This window comes from Lithobates pipiens, unplaced genomic scaffold, assembly GCF_037356315.1.
Source record: "Lithobates pipiens isolate NorthernLeopardFrog02 unplaced genomic scaffold, aLitPip1_a1.2 Scaffold_16, whole genome shotgun sequence".
Taxonomy (NCBI): domain Eukaryota; kingdom Metazoa; phylum Chordata; class Amphibia; order Anura; family Ranidae; genus Lithobates; species Lithobates pipiens.
The window spans coordinates 316,176,260-316,190,942 of NW_027507748.1; the positions used below are offsets into that span (position 1 = coordinate 316,176,260).

Sequence of the window (14,683 nt, forward strand, 5' to 3'; positions counted from 1 at the left end):
ACAGGGATGGATGGATGGAGACACACACACACAGGGATGGATGGATGGATGGAGACACACACACACAGGGATGGATGGATGGATGGACACACACACACACAGGGATGGATGGATGGATGGACACACACACACACAGGGATGGATGGATGGATGGACACACACACACACAGGGATGGATGGACGGACACACAGGGATGGACGGACACACAGGGATGGACGGACACACAGGGATGGACGGACACACAGGGATGGACGGACACACACACAGGGATGGACAGGCATGTCTCACCCTCGGCTTATACACGAGTCAATAAGTTTGCCAGTTTTTTTGGGGGTAAATTGGGGGCCTCGGCTTATATTCGGGTCGGCCTATACTCGAGTATATACGGTAAGAAAGGAAGTGTGATATTCACAGGATTACCAGGTGAAATGAAAGGAAAAACAAGCTGGAAGAAAAAAGAAAACAAATGCAGTCACCACTTCTAAAGGGGGGGAGCTATAATATATCACATTTTTGGTTTTGAGTTTAGATACACTTTAATGCAATTGGAATCTTTACTCTAGCATTTTATGCAAAATCTCTTGGTAGACATGAAGAAATCATTTTACCAAGTGCACTGGCTTTTTCTACAACCCACTCTAAGCAAGACTGATCTCTATGTGCTCAATAAAACTATTCCTATACAACACCAATATCAGTGGTGCCATACTGTAGTAAAAGAGCACTAGGCAGGGCTTTCTCCTATCTTCATGATTATACATATGTAGCGGCGGCTCCTGAAGAGCATGCGCTATGCGTTTTTCCAAAGTTAAAGTTTTGCCTAAACTGCAGTTTGGTTTGGGTACAATTGTCTAAATTAGACTTCAGCATCAGTCTGACTGGACTGGAGATGTTCGGCCTGGTCACAGGGGGCACTGTCTCTTCTGGCAGGCATGGAACTATGGTCTGGTTAGGTGCTTAAGTTACTCTCTCTCGGAGCCCGCCCAGTGGAAGTGGCGCTCTTACTGTGCTTTCTGCTTTCTTAAGATGCGGACGTCACGTGATTTGGGGTTCCGGTCCAGAATTATGTATTGACTTCATGGTCCTGGTCCTCCTGACCAGCCCCCAGGAAGGCTATGGCCTGGGGTGCGGATCCACCTGACTTTAATGTCTCGGGCTGGCTAGCCTGTGGCAAGGAAACTAAAAGAAGGATTCTGAGGTGGTTGGGTGCCGTCTCCTGTTCGGGAGAGACCCAGTAACTTCAAGCATTCCAGGGGAGGACGCTTCAGAAGAAGACCACGTACGGATTGGTTTCTTAGTGAGAGCCTGGAAGGGCTGAAGTAACCGAGAGAATCTGGTCTTGTTGATATCGCCAAGCTGGCTGAAAGATCCAGGTATCCTACAAGTGTTTCAAGTTTAGTTTTCCTTCATATTCTACAACAACGTCTGTGGCAGAGACATTATCTTGTATGTTCTACAACAACATCTGTGGCAGAGACTTGTTCCTGAGTAAGCACCTTGTTGGCTGCTAGGCCTTGTGAGAGAAGGACTGTCCAACCTGAGTGATCATCCAGTTGTGAATGGCTATTCTCTCGATGCAGTCAAAGTAAGCAAGTTCTTCAACAAATTTGACTTTGACACTAAGAGTACCTGAATTTCCTTTCCAACCCTCTGATCCCAATTCAAGAGACTGTTTCATTGTCTACGTTTTGCAAAATAAAATCCATTCAAGTGGATCGTTTGTCAGTCTCTAAGTTACTGGGCCATCTACCATGGGAACCCCTAGACGTACAACGAGGAAAACAGGAGATAATGGTAAGCCCAAAACTAACCAGCAGCTCCTTTGGGGGTTAGTGCTACACATAATATTTATGGGGCGTTTGGCCATGTTTAACGTTTTCACTACTATCAGTACAAAAAATAAAAGATGGAATGCAAAAAAGACAAGGCTGTATTGAGAAACATGAAATGAATTTTTAGCAGATGCAGTTAGCTTGCCTGCCACTATATGGCTCTGTTCCCACAGTCTGGTAAAGAGAAAGTTGTAATTAGGTTATTGTTCCTTTTAGAGAGAACCCTCCTCTAGTGATGTAATGGGAGGAGTTAATGCCTACATAAATGTCAGTGTGGGTGGGGTCCAGTCTCAGAATGAGCATGGGAGTCAAATACCCCAGAGTTGTCAAGATGTAGTCTCCTGCAGTGCTAACCCAAATGGCCCTTTTGCAGAACTAAAGTCCCAAGCAAGGTGGCACAGCATTTGTATATAGTGGTGAGAACTTGGCAAGATATGTTATTGGGGAGCATGCCTGGCTGGGGAGAGCCATAAAGGGATATTGGGAAGAGACTGGTATACTATAGAAGACACCTTGATCTTACTCGTGATGAAAGCTAAATGGACTTAGTATATAGGCAAGGGATCCCAAATCTATGGTGCTCTCAAGGAGAGGAGGTGTAAAGGAGCGTTCTGCACAAAAATGACAACTACTGAATGTCTACACGCTGAATAATTCTGCTAGTGTGTTAAATGTAATGTCAGATGTCACGGAAATCTTTGTGAAATTATAACAAAGTACGTAAAATGCATTTTATGCAAATTTTAAGGCCTACGGTTCGGGATGTTGTGAGCAAGCCTATGGCCAGGAGTATGGCACAATATTATTGAGGGTTCCATCAACAACAGGCGGGTAGCTGTCCTATCTGAGAGGAAGTGGAGTGGGGACTTGTTCAGTGGTACCAACACCTGCCCAACCGTCACCCCCCTTGCACAGTGACCTACACCAACCTGTAAGTATCATTTAAAATTGGAACCCAAGTCCCTTTAAAAATGCATTCTTAAAAAAGTTTGAAGTGCAGATCTCAGGGTTCCTGTTGTACATGATGCAAACAACTTTACAGCAACTATCGTATGGAGACAAGCTCCAGTTGTAGTGGTGCAGGAAAAACCTGTGATAGACATCGAAGCTATTGCAGAAGGTATTTGGTCTGTTGAATTCTTATTTACACCTGTCAACATAAATAAACAAGTTCATAAATAAAGAGAATCAATTTTAGCAACAGATCCATCATTGCAACAGTTGCTTGACAACATTAGATTCTTGGGGTGCATGCTTTATGAGCATCTGGGTCTTCTGGTTTTACTAGGTCTAGTAAATGCAAAAATTAATCTAAATAGACTTGCTAGTGTACACAGTTCATGGACTTCCATCTCCCCTGAGCTTCTGGGGAAAAATGTATTATGGTATTAGCTTGTGCTTTGCATCATTTCATATTTGATTGCTTGCAGGGTTCAAATTCAGTTGCATTTACTAGTCTTGCCAAATAATTCATTGTATGCATAAGTACAGTGTATATAATTTGTATCCAAATTTATTATGGATTATTCCCCAGTAATTCCCATGGTTTGCTTCTTGAATTGTGAAATCATTTCACACAAAGGCCTGCTTGCAATTTTTCACTAGCTGAAAAGGTAACTGAAGCTCAAGTAATTTAGTTTACTTTTCCTATGATTATTGGAATGGGTAAAGTAATGTGAACACTGAAATAAACCACAGCTCATGAGTGGTCTCCTGTAAAGTATGTACCAGGGAGTAGTCTTTAGTCTAAAACACACCCATAGGTTTGTGAGTACTTATCATGTGAAGCAATATTCCCCAAGCTGTAAATCATGTTTATAATATATGATCTTTTTAATCCATTTTCAGAATTGTGCTTTTATATTACTTTAATTCACTGACTTAAAACAAAAAAAGGCAACTATGCTAAGATTACCAAAAAAAAAGCTGATGTGGATGTAACTGTGAAATTGATTTTGTTATACTAAGTCCATTGTGAACCTCAAACCAACCACTACCACAATGTCAGCATTCATGAAGGTGAAACATGGACTCAGTCTAAATGTAGCACTGAACAAACTAATCTCTTAATTCCCAGCATTTTTATTCAGATATCTTTTTACTGTGTGCAGTATTTAGGTTTCTGTATTGCAGGTTCTGGTTGTTTTTATTGACACTAAGCCTTTGATGTTCTTCATAGCTTGCTCCATTTACTTCCCGTCGTAAGTTCCTCAGTAGAGTGGCTTCTCTCCGGCCAGGGTTGTGAATAGCTCCCAGCAATCCTTGTAACCATCTCTGGCGAGTTATTTCTTCAATAGTCTTTCCTTTGTCGTGCATTAGCTGGGCTTCAGCAACAGACCTTTCTCTATAAAATAAAAGGTAAAAATTATTATTCTTGAAGCAAGTGAATTGTGATGTACGGTGTTGTCTTATGATTCATTTGATAGAGCCTGAACTGATGACTTACACATGCCAGAAAAACGAGCCTGTCTGAGAATGTTTCTAGGCTGCTTGAAGCTTTTACTAAGTTACACCGGACAATGTTCAGTGTAGCTTTTATGCTAGTGGTCAACACCAGTTCTTAATGGCCACCATAATGGCTGTATTTAGTCCTCTTCACAGTCTCACAGGTAAGATAATTAGCAATGCAGGTTACTAATGTATGCAGCACTGCTTCTATCCAGTAGTGGGAAAACATGCGCTATTGGTGCCCCTTGACAACTGAATTTGAACACCAGTGTTCTACACCTTCTATGTCAGTCCCTATAAAAGTAATTTTAACCAGTGGTGCCATTCTATAGTTACTCTTGCTATACTAGGCTTAGCAAATGTATGTCACACTCAGGAAAATGGAATGTTATACATTCCTGATTTTTCTTAGTGTGAACCAACACCCAACTAAGAATCTTGAACTGTGCAATGAAGTTGGGCTATAGCTGAAGTAGACTATCTCTTAATTTTGGAGGAAAATTACCAAATCAGGGTCACAGAATGTAGATATATGTTTAGACTTACTGTATATGCCAACATATTGCTTTCAGTCATAAGATGATTTTCCTGTATAATTGATGGAAGTTGAATGTTCACTTTGCATTTGATAATTAATGGCATTTAACTATGTATAGTACATGTGATCATCACTGTATATACTCATCTGGCCATTTGATTTAAAGTTTCATACAGTTTATAATACTTTTCATTTTATTTCATTGTATATAGTTGGTGCAAGTATATTACTGATTAATTTACTTATTTTGTCTCAACACCAAATGCGTTCTTCGGCCTGGGTTGTGAATGGTATCCAGTAAACTTTGCAACCATCTTTGACGACTTATTTCTTCAATCATCTTTCCTGTATCATGCATTAGCTGAGTCTCTGCAACTGATCTCTCTCTATAATAAACAAAATGTAGACAGAAGTTAAACAAAAACTTTGTGATATCTCACACTGCCATTATGCCTGTAGATCAATCAGAACTGATGCAATTGCCTAGACACACTACTATAGGGTGACCACATTTCCTAATGGCCATTCAGGGACACCCCCCCCCCTGCACCCTCCCAAAAAAGATGGTTTTTGATACTTTTTTTTGCCAATTTTTAGGGAAAAAAGTAAACAGTGGTAACCAGTTTAGACAGGTGGTATGCAATGTGTAGAGGGGGACACGGAGGAAGAACAAGAGGGGGGGGGACACAGAGGAAGAACAAGAGGGGGGGACATGGAGGAAGAACAAGAGGGGGGACATGGAGGAAGAACAAGACGGGGGGACACAGAGGAAGAACAAGAGGGGGGAACACGGAGGAAGAACAAGAGGGGGGAACACGGAGGAAGAACAAGAGGGGGGAACACGGAGGAAGAACAAGAGGGGGGGTGACACGGAGGAAGAACAAGAAGGGGGGACACGGAGGAAGAACAAGAGGGGGGGACACTGAGGAAGAACAAGAGGGGGGACACGGAGGAAGAACAAGAGGGGGGACACAGAGGAAGAACAAGAGGGGGGGACACGGAGGAAGAACAGAGGGGGGGACACGGAGGAAGAACAGAGGGGGGGGACACGGAGGAAGAACAGAGGGGGGGGGCACGGAGGAAGAACAGAGGGGAGGACACGGAGGAAGAACAGAGGGGGGGACATGGAGGAAGAACAGAGGGAGACGCGGAGGAAGAACAGAGGGGGACACGGAGGAAGAACAGAGGGGGACACGGAGGAAGAACAGAAGGGGACACGGAGGAAGAACAGAGGGGGGGACACGGAGGAAGAATGGAGGGGGGGACACGGAGGAAGAACGGAGGGGGACGCGGAGGAAGAACGGAGGGGGATGCGGAGGAAGAACGGAGGGGGACGCGGAGGAAGAACGGAGGGGGACAGCAGCAGAACGGAGGGGGGCACGGATGAAGAACAGAGGGGGACAGCAGCAGAACAGAGGGGGACACAGAGGAAGAACGGAGGGGGACACAGAGGAAGAACGGAGGGGGACACAGAGGAAGAACGGAGGGGGACAGTCAGCAGCAGAATAGAAGGGGAGGGGGACAGCAGCAGAATAGTACACTAACCTAGACTCCTGGATGTTTGTCAATCTCTGTTAAATCACTGCAGGCAAACTTGGGGACCTCGTGGGCGGGAGGAGCCTGGACTCTGGAGGAGGACTCTGAGACAAGGAGACTCAAGCTGGTTGGCTGCTCAGGAGACAAATTTAAGTATGGCACTCTGTCCCTGAGTCGTCAGTGGCGTCACTCTGGCTGGGGTACGTACGTACTGTGCGGGCGGCCTGCGGGGAGGAGGGGGGGTGCACTGCCCACACTGACTGCCAGTGCCAGACCAGTTCCTGTCAGCCCGCCCCTCAGGCCTCAGCTGACGTCACTGGTTGCTAGATGCGGGGCGGACCCTAGCCTAGCAACCAGACTGCCAGCCTATGACGAGTCATCCTCCTGTGCTGTGACCGTGAGATGCAAGTGAGTGAAGTGAGTGTGACTGTGGTGGCGCCGCGGCGGCAGACAGGCAAATTCGCGGAGCGGACTGATCTGGTGGTCACTGTTTTTTTTCATTCCGGGACACTGTATTGTCCCGGAATGAAGGTGCCCGGGATTTAGAAACTAGATGAAAGGTTTAGCATTGTTAAACACTATTTGATTGGTAAATAGTGCATTTTATATACAGGTATATGCATCAGACCAAAATGAGGAACAAATGAGAAGGAATGAGGGACAGAGGATCTTTGTTCAAAACCAGGGACAGTACCTCGAAATTAGAGACAGTTGGGAGCGATGCAATTGTGTTAGCAATGCTCCTATTTCTAGCATTGGTAGTGAAGAACGGAGGAGGATCAAGCTGGTAAGGTCCTAATTAGGTCGAGATAATCATCTACAAATGTATATTTACAGCCTAGAGTAATATAAAATTTAACTCAGGTCCCATGCTGAAATGTAGGCTAATTCCCTACTGTAGGCTTCCAGCCTGTTCCTTTTTATTGGAACCTGTTCGGCAACACACAATGCAGCAATGCTCCTGGTAGAGGTAACCTGGCTCTCCTGTTCTTTGCAAAGATGGCTAAGAACAGGAGAGCCAGGTTACATAGGGCATCTTCCATTTACATAGTGGCTCCACCAGTGGTAGAGCATTGTCTTCTTACAATTGTAGGCTGTGAAGATATTAAAGCTTAGTGTCATGGCTGGGCCCAGCCCTTCCTTCTCTGAGCTGGCCGCTCAGCTGTCGGCTAATTGCTAGCTTCCATCTCTTTCCACAGTTACTCAGCTGTTGATGATCCCAATTGTGAGTCCTGCCTACTTAAGCCGTCCAGTCCAGAGGAGCTCTGCATTTGCCGCCTTGGTCACATCGCAAGAAACTATCGCCTGCGTTCCTGTTTTAAGACTACTTTGATCCCTGACTTCTGGCTTGGCTGACTATCCATTCCGGTTACTGAAATTTGGCTCTGTTTTGACTACGTTTGTTCTTTTTACTTTTATTAGTAAACTAGTGTGATTTAACTGTCCTTCTGTCTCGGTCTGATTTCATGGTTTCTGACAGTAGGCGAAGGCCAAAAATTCAGAAGATACAGTCAATCCACTTGTTGGTAATATTTTTTCCAGATTGGATGAGCAAGATCACCGCATGGGTCAGTTTGCCATGGCATTACAAATGCTCCTGAGTCGCACGGCTCACCTGGAATCTCCCATTGTGGCTGCTCCGGTATAACTTTAGTTGCAGGCCATCCCTACTGCTGCACCAGTCTCTGTGCAGGCACTCAAGTATTACCTCTATAAGAGGTATGCCTGGTTCCGTTCCGCTATGCCTGGGGGTGATCCAGTTCAATGCAGAGGGTTTCTCAATTCAGTTGAGATATACTTTAAGATGCTGCCCCAGGCATTTCCCACAGACAGAAGCAAAGTAGGTTTCATGATAGCTTTGCTTTCAGAAAGATCCTTGGCCTGGGCAAACCTTCTATGGGAGACACAAAAACTAGTGGTCTTGAGCTACCCTGAGTTTGTGGCCTCCTTTAAAAGGGTATTTGACGTTCCTGCATGCTCCACTTCTGCTGCCAAGTGCCTCAAGTCCATCAAACAGAGTACAAGAACTGTTGCCAACAATTTTCCTCCACTTCCAAGTTGGAGTCGGTTCTGGTTCCTGTGATTCCTCCTGATTGTATTCTGGCTACAGTTCGCCTCACTTCTCCTTTGGGTGACATAATTCTTGCTGCTCAGGTCCATGCTCCTCCTGAGAAACGTTGTGACTGCTGCTTTGTCCCAGAGAGTCTTCGTACTGCCGTGCTCCAGACTTACCATTCTGCCAAGGCAGCTGGCCACCCTGGGAAGAATCAACTAGTTTGAGACATTTCCCAACAGTTCTGGTGGCCTAGTCTATGTGCTGATTTAACTGACTTCCTAGCTGCCTGTTCCATGTGTGCTCAGAATAAGACTCCACAACACCTTCCAGTGGGACTCCTACAACCCATACCCAATGGAGAGAGGCCATGAACCCACCTGTCTATGGATTTCATTGTGAAGTTACCCAACTCCCAAGGCAACACTCATATCCTTTGCTGACATTCTGGCTCCAGATCCTGCTTTCTGTTCCACTATTTTGATCCCTGACTTCTGGCTTATCTGACTATCATTTCTGGTTACTGAATGTTGGCTATGTTTTGGCTACATTTGTTCTTTTTATTTCATAATTTTTTTCATTATTAAACTAGGGTGATTTAACTGTACTTCTGCCTCGTTCTGATTTCAAGGTTTCTGACACTTAGCTAAAAAAAATAATAATAATTCCCTACAGCTTTAATTATATCAATTAGTAATTCATTGTAATAAAGTATGTCCCCTGTTGTCCATGCAGCTAGATCCTAGAGAAATCTACTATGCAGGATTGTCTGTCCTCTTCCTGTCTCTAAGCTTCATCATTAACAGCTTTGGGTCTTCAGGCAAAACAGAAGTACAAATGATTCAACAGGGACATGCCCCCTCCTACACTCTCCTCCATTGAGAAAAGATTTTGCACTGAATACTCTATTTGTAACATGATCTGCGAATGCAGTGAGAGCCTGATCTGTCACAAGATCCCCCCCACCTCCCCAAACACAGATGGTGTTACAAGCAGAAAATCAATTAAATAACTTTTTTACAATGGAGGGTGGGAGGAGAGGACGTGTCTCTCAGAACATCTGTACTGCTGTTCTGCCTGAAGATCTAAAGATGAAAACCCCTGCAGTGTTAGAAGTTCAGATACGGGAAGAGGACAGGTACAAATAAATGGTGTGACTAAAGCTGTAGGGAATGTAACTTTTTAGCTAAATTTCAGCATTAAAGTGGTTGTAAACCCTTACAAACCACATTGACCTACAGGTAAGCATAGATTAAGGCTTACCTGTAGGTCCAAGAAATATCTTCTAAACCTACACGGTTTAGGAGATATTTACTAAAAGACAGGCGCACTATTGCCGTTAGCGGCATGTCGCTTCTAGCGGCGATATGCCGTTAGTGGCGGCTCCCGTGCGCATGCGCAGGAGTGACGTCATCGCTGCTCTGGCGCTGTGAGTGGCCGGAGCAGTGATACCCGGAAGAAGATGGACGCTCCGTACTACAGGGGACAGCGGTGACATTGCTGGCTCCTGTTTCAGGTAAGTGACACATAATGGGCTACTATGCGATACATAGTAGCTCATTATGCTTTACCTTTGCAGGGAGACAAAGAGGAAGTAAACCCATCAGGGTTTACTTCCTCTTTAAAGCTATTATGTCTGTAGCGGCGGCTCCTGAAGAGCACTCGCTATGCGTTTTTTCTAAAATTAAAGTTGCCTAAACTGCAGTTTGGTTTGGGTGTAATTATCTAAATTAAGCCTCAGCATCAGTCTGACTGGACTGTGAGGTGTTCAGCCTAGCCACAGGGGGCACTGTCTCTTCTGGCAGGCATGGAACTGTGGTCTGGTCAGGCGCTTAAGTTACTATCTCTCGGAGCCCGACCCAGTGGGAGTGGCACTCTCGCTGTGCTTCTGGGAGAGGGTACATAAGATGCGGAGGTCACGTGGTTCGGGGTTCCGGTCCAGTATGATGTGCTGATTACATTGTCCTGGTTCTCCTGGCCAGCCCCCAGGAAGGCTATGGCCTGGGGTGTGGATCCACCTGACTTTAATGCCTTGGAGCTGGCTAGCCCAAGGCAAGGAAACTAAAGGAGGATTCTGAGGTGGTTGGGTGCCGTCTCTGGTTCGGGAGAGACCCAGTGTACGTCGAGCATTCCAGGGGAGGACTCTTCAGAAGAACACCACGTACGGGTTGGTTTTCTTAGCAGGAGCCTGGAAGGCCTGAAGTAACCAAGAGAATCCGGTCTTGTGGATATCGCCAAGCAGGCTTAAAGATCCAGGTATCCTACAAGTGTTCTAAAGCTTAGTTTTCCTACAGTTCTACAACAACGTCTATGGCAGAGACATTATCTTGTACATTTCTACAACAATGTCTGTGGCAGAGACTTATTCCTGAGTAAGCACCAAGTTGGCTGCTAGGTCTTGTGAGAGAGGGACTGTCCAACCTGTGATCATCCAGTTGCGAATGGCTATTCTCTGGATGCAATGAAATTAAGCAAGTTCTTCACTGTGTTTTTGACTTTGATACTAGGAGAACCTGAATTTCCCTTCCAACCCTCTGATCCCAAGTTGAAAGACTGTTCAATTGTCTGAGTTTTGCAAATAAAATCCATTCAAGTGGATATTGTCAGTCTCAAGTTACTGGGCCATCTACCACTGGACATCCCCTACATGTGCAACAAGGAGAACGGAGGGTAACGGTAAGCCCAGAAATAACCAGCAGCTCCTTCGGGGGTTAGTGCTACATGTCTACGAATGTGTGTGAATTATGTACTTCACGACCAAAGATGGCTGTAATGTTGGCCATGCACATAGCAGATACCATTAATTAGTCCTTTGAAATAATTAGTTTAAGAAGACATTTGGTTTGAAAACAATCCATCATCACACATGAAAAGAAGATGATTTTGGTTGAATTGAAGTAGGTACTGCAATCAGTCATTTACAGATAGGATTCTTTCATTGAACTTATAATATATTATTGAATAATTGTATTGCTGCATGTATGGCCAGCATAATACAAATATGTACCATATCTACCGCATGTTGTAATTATATAGCTTAACTCAAGCCAAAACTTTTTTCTTGATTTGCGTTTCTTTTTTTGTTCCAGATAACTTTAAGTTTTGTTTTTTCTGTCTTTGACTTTGTTAAAAGTAGTTGACCATACTCCCTGCCCTTGTGATGGCAGGACAAGAAATAAGGGGAATAGTTGTCACTGGGATAGTAAGACAGACAATTATAACAATGTGACAGAAGTTATAACCTAAACCCATTTTACTGAAAAAAAAGTGTTTCCACAGTAATGGGATTTCCCATCACATCTTGACAGGAAGCAAAGGTAAATCTTCCCAGTGGCGATGGGTCTGAAAGGGGTTCTAAACTTTCCACACTGTTTAAAACTAAACAAAATGTTTTGACTGGCAGTAGGCTTTAGGATCAAAAGTACTAACCAACACATTAGCTTTGAAATGATAAAATTTCTTCTAACTTAATTAAAAATGTATAAAAAAAAGGCTTGTAAACTGGATAAAACCATTACTTTTCGTTGTTCGCTGATGAAGCAAGAAGATAGCTGAAGCAGAAAATTCCTAGGAAGATCAACACTTGTAGAGACTTCAATGACAGGAACATCTCTTGATTCTGAAATATCAGAAGACAAAAGCAGAAAAATGTATGCTTTTATAAATCTGATGGATGATATGCTGGAATTTAAATAGAAGAATCCATCCAAAATGATTTTTATCATACACCACCACCACCACCCTTGACACCACACCTTGTTCCTCCAAAATATAGCTATATAATTCTGTTGTTGACCTCCTTCTGCTAGTAGCTTGGGTGTTATATTGATCTAATTTATTTTGAGCTTGCCGTGTGGCTAAAGCCGTCTGTAGACAGTTTGAATCTCAGCCGGTTCAGCAGGGACCGGACGAGTTTTGAACCATGTATGGACAGGCTGAATGTATTCAAGTTGAATGATCGATCAACTTGGTTACAAATAGCCTGCCAGATTTTACATGCAATCATTGCTAGTCGCTGTTATAGCCATTGTGTTGCAGGAAAGAAAATCGCTTAAATCACTAAGGTTGGCCAAAGATATATTGGGTTCTTTTTTTTTTGTCCAGTCAGCGGGTTGAAGGAAAAAAAAAAACATACAGATGCCCCCATCCAGACAATAGAAGTGGATAGGGGAATCCAACCTGCTGAGACAGAACTCATTGAAAACCTAGAACAAGTATACAGCAAATTAATCTGAACTTTTGAAAACTTTTAAAAAATTGAAATACAAATATAAAAATGGAAAATGTGTGGCCTTTGGAAAGCAGCCACACCCTGACTGGAAAAGCCTGTCCCTTACCAGTAGGTTGTAGAGAAGGAGCCTTGCTGTGGAAGCAATGGTCTCTCTAAAGAAGTGTGACACACCCGCTGTTGAGTCAGGCTTCTGAATGATTTAACTTGACAGATAGTAACCCACGTTTTTTATTTTAAATCACCAAAAAAAAAAAAAAAAAAAAAACCTGTAAACGAAACGTGTTTAGCCGCATTTGGAAGCATTTGGTGTTTCCAAAAAAAGCCTCTAAACTCAACTGCCTAGAAAAGACTAAAAATGACCTTGTGTACATGTACTAATAAGATAACAGAGGAGAGTTCAGGGGCAGTTGAAAAAAATACCCAAGTGCTCCTAAACGTCCGTTTACCAGCAGCAGTGTACATGAGTCCTATGACCTATAGTTCTGCAATCAGCAAAACTCATGCTGGAGAGCTCTAAATCTGTATCCGCAGGGGCATGCCAGACTTTTGCAGAGAGACCCACTGCTTCCACACATAAAAACATGGGTCCTTCCCATCAGCATGCTGTTATCTTCAAGGCTATCTAAAGAAAACAATTGTACAGCTTTGCACACCTTTATTTTTGATTCAACTGGAATGTATTTAGTGGACTTAAAATCAAAGTTCAGTTGGGTTTTCAAAGAAAAGTATTGTCAAAGCTTTTTTGGCCTTACTTCTCTTCTGGGTCACAGGAGTGCACTTACATTTGCTCTCCTGTGACTGAGAGTAAGCTTATAGCTGGCTGATGCCTGCTGTCTGCTGATGTGGCAGAGCTGCTACAGTGTCTGAAAGGATCCTGACCATATTGTTGGGATCCACCTAGCTGCATTTTTTCTGGTTGGCTCCGGCTCTTAGCGTGCAACTGAAAGCCTGAAGCCAGCTGTGCATTACCCCTCTCCAGTCCAGCGCTCCAGTAACCACTGGAGGAGCGCAGCAGAGAATGATGCCTGATAGTCACTGCTCTTCGTTTAGAGCAGGCCAAGAACTGCGCAATCAACGTTTGTGTGATCAAACTGTTCTCAGGCACAGAGCAGGCATGGGACAGCTGCAGCATCGATTTGAGCTGACTATAGATGTTTGGTTTTTTTATATGCCCAAACTTCTCCTTGAGGCTGGGCTCACACTGAAGCGATGCGGGAACGCCGCAAATCCGCTGCGTTTTCCCGCATCGCATGCCTCCCGCCGGCAGTTCACACTGCCCTATGCGGACTGCTGGGAGTGTCAGTGAAATGTTAATGACACCCCCAGATCAGTTCGCATATCGCAGTGCGATCTGCAAACTCGGACAGGAATCGGATCGCATGGTGTGAACACCCATGCGATCCGATTCTGCTGCGGACCAAAAAAGGGTCCCGTGCGAGTTTGAGGCGGGTGCGATGCGAATTCAGCCATACTATCTGTATGGCTGAACTCGCATCGCACAGAGATCGGATGTGATTTGCACTGCAGTGCGGTGCGAATCACATCCGGTTCTCGCTGCCGCAGCGGTGTGAACCCAGCCTTAAGTCAAAACAAAGTCAGAAACTCTGACCTGATTACTTGTGTTTGGTCAGAAAATTAGTAGGTACTGAAGCCCTTTGATTAGCCTGACATTCAGGCAAATGTTATTTTCATAAGAAGGTCACGCATTGGCAGCCTGCAAATTTTGTTAATCATAGGTTTCCTTTAGAACAATGTTTCTCAACCTTTTTCCAGTCAAGACACCCTTTAAAATTCTGCACCTCCTTTCTAAAATGTAAAAAACAAAACTAATATTTTGGAAAACACAGCAACATTTACACACATAGGACACCCAATATTAGAGGTCATTTATTCTTCCAAAGCAAACACACCTTTGCACACTGGTACTGATTAGTATTCCAATGTTTCTCTACTCCCTCACTCAGCTAATGTGACTGCAGTGCTAACGGAGAGGGACAAAAAAAAAGCATCAAACATCCTCCTTATTAATCAATGACATCATTAA

General features: G+C 44.1%; 1 protein-coding gene across 1 annotated transcript in view; it reads right to left on the minus strand.

Moving 5' to 3' along the window:
• Window positions 1-3,892: 3,892 nt before the first annotated feature.
• PTH (parathyroid hormone) overlaps window positions 3,893-14,683 on the minus strand; it is a 96,779-nt gene continuing 85,988 nt past the window's right edge. The window contains exons 2-4 of the mRNA XM_077484587.1: window positions 11,927-12,027; window positions 5,062-5,205; window positions 3,893-4,177 (exon numbers count right to left, since the gene is read on the minus strand). Of these exons, the coding sequence (XP_077340713.1) occupies window positions 3,916-4,177; window positions 5,062-5,205; window positions 11,927-12,018 (498 nt within the window). The 5' untranslated portion in view covers window positions 12,019-12,027 and the 3' untranslated portion in view covers window positions 3,893-3,915. The remainder of the gene's footprint in view (window positions 4,178-5,061; window positions 5,206-11,926; window positions 12,028-14,683) is intronic.